Source organism: Alosa alosa, chromosome 17, assembly GCF_017589495.1.
Source record: "Alosa alosa isolate M-15738 ecotype Scorff River chromosome 17, AALO_Geno_1.1, whole genome shotgun sequence".
NCBI lineage: Eukaryota > Metazoa > Chordata > Actinopteri > Clupeiformes > Clupeidae > Alosa > Alosa alosa.
In genome coordinates this window covers 17,222,612-17,230,450 of record NC_063205.1, presented here as the reverse complement: position 1 = coordinate 17,230,450, position 7,839 = coordinate 17,222,612, and the positions used below count along the sequence as shown (strand labels likewise).

At 41.7% G+C, this 7,839-nt stretch overlaps 1 protein-coding gene across 9 annotated transcripts in view; it reads left to right on the top strand.

Annotated features, from left to right (window-relative positions):
• dock9b (dedicator of cytokinesis 9b) overlaps window positions 1–7,839 on the top strand; it is a 121,881-nt gene that overhangs the window by 69,006 nt on the left and 45,036 nt on the right. For all 9 annotated transcript variants that reach the window (XM_048268658.1, XM_048268657.1, XM_048268652.1 and 6 more), the window contains 2 exons: window positions 2,103–2,237; window positions 3,735–3,909. In XM_048268658.1, the coding sequence (XP_048124615.1) occupies window positions 2,103–2,237; window positions 3,735–3,909 (310 nt within the window). The remainder of the gene's footprint in view (window positions 1–2,102; window positions 2,238–3,734; window positions 3,910–7,839) is intronic.

Here is a 7,839-nt window from a genome sequence, read left to right as displayed (position 1 = left end):
AACATAAGCTAGCCGCAAAATGCAAACTGTTTATCAGCACTAGCCGCTAACATCATTCGAAAGCTCCGGTTTCGCTCTTTCAAGTGACGTCTGTGCGACTTGTGTGAGATAAGTACTTCATGAGCAATTCAACAGAGAATAATGGAAGTGATTTGGACGCATATTAATACTATATATTTTTAGGAGGGCTTTTGATCATCTTTGGGTGGTTTCAGCTCCCCCAAAATACTGTAAGCCTAAAGACGTCCTTGACAAGGCTCATACACATACCCCACCCACACACATTCTAATGCAAACACACACACGCACACAAGTGCAGAGTGTCCAACCAAAACACACTTTCACACCCAGTTTCAACTCCAGTCTCATTTTTGACTTCGTTGATGAAATCTATTCTATTTGAGGGCTAGTTTGTTTTAGATTATTTTCATTTTGGGCCTAAAGTTTAGGGCATTTGGTACGTGAGGATACTTTTCCTTGAGTATACTACAAGTGAGCAATGTAAAAATCAGTTAGGTTGTAGACGTTGGGTGTGGAAGGTTACTAGTTTGATTGCTTTATCTGTAAATTAAATTAATGCTTTTTCGACTTTTCAATGATTTTTTCAGAATTTCTTTGATTTGAATATTTTTTGGTAATGCGTCGTGTAGGTCTTAAATTTCAATCTTTATGGTCTTAAAATGTCTTAAAAAGGTCTTAAATTTGACTTACTGAAACCTGCAAGAACCCTGGTAAATGTAAAAGTACTGTAGTACACTAGGTTAACCTCCTTCCCAACGCCTTAAGAGCAGGAGATGCAAGAGCCTATGGGTTTTAGCTCACTTGCTAGCACACTAGATAGGTGCGGAATACGGGCTGTTGCAGGTTGCAGGTTCGAGTCTGGGCGAGTGCAGGGTTGAACCGTGCGGTCAACACAACGCAGGTTACATAAAGAATTTCATTTTCAGCTATGGTATTATAAGTGATTTCACAGTTCTTCTCTATGTCCTTCTGCCACGATGGCCTTCAGTCACAAACACATATGCTTGTGTTTGTGGATGAAGGAGTTTCCCCCTTTAATCAATAAATAGACACGGACACACTCCTCCTCTTTAGCCAGACAAATAAAACAGGAAGTAGATCATATCACACTTCCTGTCCTTTATGTCCTGTCCTCAAGGCCTGTTGAACTTGCAGTGTTCCCATGCCCCAGCCTTTCGTCACGCTAACTTTAGCACAGAGACCACGCTGCCTTGACCTTGCGCTGTTTATATACCTCCATTGTTTTTGTTTACTTTGTAATTACTCTGTGCATTTTTCTCCTTCTTTCCTCCTTTACTGTACCTCTCTATCTCTCTCTCTCTCTCTCTCTCTCTCTCTCTCCCCCTGTCTCCTCCTCATTTTTCTTCATCTTTCACCTGCCTTATTTTTTTTATCAATCACTTCCCTCTTGATTTTCCTCTCATTCATATCACGTCTTCACGTTTGTCATCCATGCTGTCATTCTGCCTGTTCTGATGCACATTCACTTCTTTCCTCTCCTCATTCTTTGCCCGACTACACATTCATGACCTTTCCTTCAATGATCCATGTCTCTCTCTTCTCAACAATCCATCACTCTTCACCTCCCTCTCCCCCTTCATCCTTCTCTTCCTCTCCCCAACCCCCCTCTCTCTCTCTTTGTCTCTCCTTCACTCTCATTTCTATTCAATTCAGTATGCTTTATTGACATGATCATTTAAAAGGAAATAGCAAAGTCGCCACAATATTCCGTACAGTCTGCCGCCTCTGGTTTGGCGCGGTATTGCACGGTATTGCACTTACGATCGGATGATTTAGCAATACGATGTCAAATAGACTTCCTGTATACCTCATTTGAAAGAGGAGGTTCTTGTCTACAAAATAAGCCCTGATTGGGTTATCTCCGAACATTGTGACCAATCCTATGGGCGATTTATTAACACGAGTCTCTTGATTTTCTCTGATTTCTCCACATTTCTAGTGTTACCAAAGCCTCAAACATACAGAAAAATAGTGCACATCAAAACATACAAGGAATACAAAATCATCTGTGTATGTGTGTAAATATGTATGTGTGTGCCTCTCTCTCTCGCTCTCCTCAGTCCTTCAAAAGGAGGTACTTCCACCTGGCCCAGCTTGGTGACGGCTCCTACAACCTGAACTTCTACAAGGATGAGAAGATCTCCAAGGAGCCCAAGGGCACCATCTTCCTGGACTCCTGCATGGGTGTGGTGCAGGTAAGGCTGTCCTCGAGGCCTGCCTGAGCTGTGTCTGTGTGAATGTGTGTGTGTGTGTGTGTGTGTGTGTGTGTGTGTGTGTGTATGTGTGTGTATGTTTGTGCATGCATAAGTATGTACATGTATACACACATACATACACATTGTAAAGTTGCAGATGTACTCAGACATACTGGGTGTGCACAGACACACACACACACACACACACACACACACACACACACACACACACACACACACACACACACACACACACACAAACACACACACACACATGCACACTAAATCCATTCCAATACAACATGGTCTAACTCTGATAAGCCTAGTTTCAACGTCTGTTTAACACCATGAATTTCTACACCGCTGTGTGTGTAGAAAGACCTTAGAACCCTGCCACTCCAAAATATTATCCTTGTACATACCATTTCCATCAGAGCGCTCTCCCAGGGCCTGAGAAAGCCTCTCCCACTGACTCAGGTTGATAGACTGTCAGGGGGAGTATTTTGATAGTAAGCACAATTTAGAAAGTAATATAAACTATCCAGGGATAACATTATTCTCAGAACAGGTAGCCTACTGCAAAGTTCCCTCTCTGTTTCTCTTTCTCTCTTTTGTCTTGTTTCTATCCTCTCTCTCTCCTATCCAACACCCCCTCTCTTTCTCTCTCCTCTCTTTTCCTCCCCCTCTCTCTCGTAATCTTTCTCTCTCTCTCTCCTCTTGTTTCTACCCTCTCCTTCGCCCTCTCTTTCTCTCTCCTCTCTCTTTTCCTCCCCCTCTCTCTCGTAATCTTTCTCTCTCTCTCGTACTTTTTCTCTCTCTGCTCTCGGTGTCTGTCTCTGTCACACAGTAGGCTAGGTATAATAGGAGCTCCTGCCACTGGCTCCTTATGTTACTGTAATGTACTCGTGTCTGATCGCCCCGTCTCATCCATCATCCTGCCATCCTCCACATGGCTCAACATGGGCCTGGGGCTGCCACTGTATGCTGCCTGTGTGTGTGGTGTGTGTGTGTGTGTGTGTGTGTGTGTGTGTGTGTGTGTGTTGATCCAGTCTGGGAATATGATCTATAGTGGTCTAATTTGTCCTATTATCAAAGACAGCCATATATTCTGCTATTAGGCCTACATGATATTCTGCTACATAACGGTGGGAAATCTACTGTATGTATGCATTACACAGAACCACAGCGTGCAAGAATTTGTTTACTGTTAAGTAAAAAAACATCTGCTTCTGACACTTTGCTGTGTATATGTAAGTGCAGTACATAAATTACAGTACATAACACTAATAATAATCGTATATCTATCCATTAGCTATTTATTATTATTTGAATTCTTGTTATTATTTATTTAGGCTTTATTAATTTACTTTACAGTGTTAATGTTAATGTAATGTTTGCTGATGTCATTGTAAGTTGCTTTGGACAAAAACGTCTGCTAAGCACCATAAACATAAACATCAACGTAACCTGTTTTGAACGGATGTTTTGGGTCTGTAGAACAGTAAGGTCCGGCGCTTTGCCTTTGAGCTGAAGATGCAGGACAAGAGTACGTACCTGCTGGCGGCGGACAGTGAGGTGGAGATGGATGAGTGGATCACCACCCTCAACAAGATCCTCCACTCCAGCTTTGAGCTCGCCATGCAGGAGAAGAGGAATGGAGACCTGCACGATGGTCAGTGTGTGTTTGTGTGTGTGTGTGTGTGTGTATGTGGGTGTAGGTGTGTGTGTGTATATGTGTGTTTTGCATGGGTGTCAGTGGGTGTTTATGCTAGTGTGAGCTGGAGGTTGGCGTTAGCAATGTTAGCCATGTCCCAATGACATGGCCATTGCATAGGATGTTTAAATATGAATGCACTATAACATTGCCAGTTAAACAGTTTAAGTTTGTGCATCTGTTTGCATGTGTGTTTGTCTGCATCCTCTTTCTTTTATTTTGGACTGAATATGTACATACTCGGTTTCTGTGTGGTTGTGGTTGTGCATTCCTCCTGTCTTCATACATCACATTTAGTGCACTTTCTTGGGTGGCTGGTGTGTGTGTGTGTGTGTGTGTGTGTTTGTGGGTGTGTGTGGATGTGTGAGTGTGTGTGGGTGTGTAATTTCTATTCTTGGAGGGATTGGTGCCAGGTGCTCTCAGCTGGGTGTGTATTTTATGTGTCTATTCAGCCAGGAGTTTATTGTACAAGATGGTACTAATTGAGAATGGGTGTGCCCCAACATCTGTAGAAGCTAGTCACTACTGTGTATGTAAACGTGTGTGTGTGTGTGTGTGTGTGTGTGTGTGTGTGTGTGTGTGTGTGTGTGTGTGTGTGTGTGTGTGTGTGTGTGTGTGTGTGTGTGTGTGTGTGTGTGTGTGTACACTTTGGCATGTTCTCGAGAAGACCACCCATGTTTTTAATATGCCCTCTTACAACATCCTCACACACACACACACGTGCAAGGAGACATGGACCGAAAAAAACCATAACGTTCACTGGAGCACAGGCATGTCCAGATATTCCTTTTTTATTAAAGGAATTATCCGGAGTAAAATGCACTTTAGATCAATTTACGGATGATTGGGAGTACATACGTTGAGTTGACATCCAAATCATGTCATTCGGATGTGTTTTGAGAAAGTTCGATGTTACCATTTTTAGTCAAAACTCGTTAGCCTGGAAGTGACGCGGGCATATCATTTCGCCGCTACAAAACGCTATTTTTATACCTCTTCTACAGTTCCAAACAACATTACACTTATGTGGTAGTGAGTAGAGGGTCCCTAAAGCCAAACCGAAGTATCCCGAGGTCTTTATGTGGTCGGATAGAGAGTCCAGAATGAATTTCATCAAGCCAGTACCTTTCCGGGAATGTTGCCATCTTTGCTGCCATCTTCAGGGGAAAGTCCGTAGGAGTCGATTGCTGAGTGTGGAGTAACACGCTCTGGAAATTCACAATTTCGTCGCCGTTTCTTTTTAAAAAAAAAAACATAGTCCAGTATTTCTTTCGAAATTGAAGTGAAGTTGTATGGACTGGACTATGTTTTTTTTTTTTTTTTTTAAAACGCCAACGAAATTGTGAATTTCCAGAGCGTGTTACTCCACACTCAGCAATCGACTCCTACGGACTTTCCCCTGAAGATGGCAGCAAAGATGCCCGCGTCACTTCCAGGCTAACGAGTTTTGACTAAAAACGGTAACATTGAACTTTCAACTGAATTTATGAACATTCCAGGAAACATTCCAGACACAATGATGACCTCTTAAGAGGGAGTCCAGCAAAGTTGGTCAATTAAAACACATGGGATAAGGGATCATACAGTAGGGTTTTTTTTTACAATGATGCACTGAGGCCAAAAACATGACTTTATTCCAGTATGTCATGCTGGAGTCTACTACAGTAACTGCCTGACATAAAAATATCCTGATACATTTTTTCTTTACTGGCAACCATTATTGATCTTAAAATGTGAAGAGGATATGGGTGAGTAGCAATGCTTGAAAATGCCAGTTGTGTCACTTGCCATCACATATATGGCCTAAACTAAGTAGAATCAGTAAGCAACTCTGTGTCTGTGTTCAGCCAACCATGGGCATACTGTATGCTTCCTGCTTTAGAGACCTGAATATAAAACCATCATTATATATCCATCATTATATATCCATCTGCTTATCAACTAATGTTAGCTATAGACAGACTATTAATTTGCTTACTGATTCTGCTTAACATGTTGTATATGAAAGCCTATGTGATGGAAAATGACACAACTGCCATTTTGAAGCCATGATATACTAATAGTGACTCACACCCCTAATCAATTTCTCACTGATGGCCATAATTTACCTAAATTTTACTTTGTCCCTACCAGTCAGGCTCATACTTATGAACCACTGGAATGTCATAGAGGACATTTTTGGCCTTATCAGTGTAAAAGAAAATGCAGTTAAAACCCATTTTCCCCTATGCTCAACTTTGATTTCACAAATAAAGCAGTGAAAAAATTGTGTGCACAGTGTGTACAGGATTACGCCTGCCGGCGCCTGTGTGTGTGTGTGTCTGTGTGTGTGTCTGTGTGTGTGTGTGTGTGTGTGTGTGTGTGCGTGCGTGCGTGCGTGTGTGTTTAGTGTGTATAGGGTGCCGAGTTTCAAAAATAGCAAAGCTGCTACTAAATTCACTGATTGCGGTGTACTTTGAGCGTTATCAGAACAAACTTGATCACTTTACCTCATGTTCCTCGCCCCTGGCCAGAATTAGAGAGTGGGTGACAGAGGGGTCGGTCACAGACGGTACTGTATGTGTAGCCTTGCTCATGAAGTGCACAATGCTGACTTGTCCTGACTTGTCACAATTAGTTGTGATGACTTTGTACCCAAGAGATTGTAGAAGAAGAAGCTATAGCCTAACATTAGCTGACTAGCAAAGAGAGCCACTAGCTTCCAGTGGCTTACATACCAGAGAGTGCATCAAATAGCAACCAGTTATCTACCTGAATTTACATCCTGAAATGTACTTGTAACAGGCACATGGGAAAAGGTACAGTTGACTTGCAACTTCGTGTCTGAAGTGACCTTATAATCTCAACGCCATGTTTTGACTCTGCCATGAATCTAGGCTTCTTAACCTCAAAAATGTGAAGTTTTGTAGTGTTTCTGGGGCTCTCATTCATTAGGCCTATTCTATTGTGGAAGTGAAATGGAAAATGGAAAAACCAGTATGGACAGGTACAAAGACCCAGAGCTAATTCATTTCAAATTCCAATTCAATATAATAGGGGGGCCTATGTGTCTAGTTTGGGGGCTTGTGGGATTCGCATGTTAATTTTTGGAGAGTATTATATCTTTGTTCAAGGGGTTCTTAAGAGTAAAAAAAACATGTTTTTTTGAAGGTTTTGAAGGACCAAAATCAAAGGTCAAATTCAGAAAAGGTCAAATTTGGTGTTTTGTCCATAAACCTCACATTGCCGGTATTATAGCATAGGGTTTGGTGCCAAAAAGCAAAGATATTCTACAAGATAGTGTGCAAAAGTGGACCACATAAACAATACAACATTATAAAACATTTTTAGGCTGATGATTGATCTCTTTAACAAGAAATTGTGCCTAAAATTCTAAATTGTCGCTTAAAAAATAATACTTTAATATCAATACTATCAATTCATGCCTATTAGTGTGCTTGAGTGTAGGCCTAGCCTGCTCTGCCAGTTCTTGTCTACACCCATTCAGACCACAAAGTGCAGAGATCTCTGTTAAATCAAGTTTAATAGGCTTTTACATAGCTAGTACCAGCTGAAGTCTGTAAGGCCTTCCGTAGCCTATGTAAGTGTGAAGAAAAGAAAGGGTAAAAGGATCAGATAGACAAACAGACAGGTGTGTGTGTGTGTGTGTGTGTGTGTGTGTGTGTGTGTGTGTGTGTGTGTGTGTGTGTGTGTGTGTGTGTGTGTGTGTGTGTGTGTGTGGAAGAGAGAGAAAGAGATACACTACCAGTGACAGTTGGCTGTTGATAGCTGGCAGTTGTAGAATTTAGAATATTGAATAACCTGAAGCACATAGTGTTCTGTTCTTCATGGTTGGTGATATTAGTGACCTTCTAGCCTTCTACATTTGAGCAAGCACATTTTCATAGT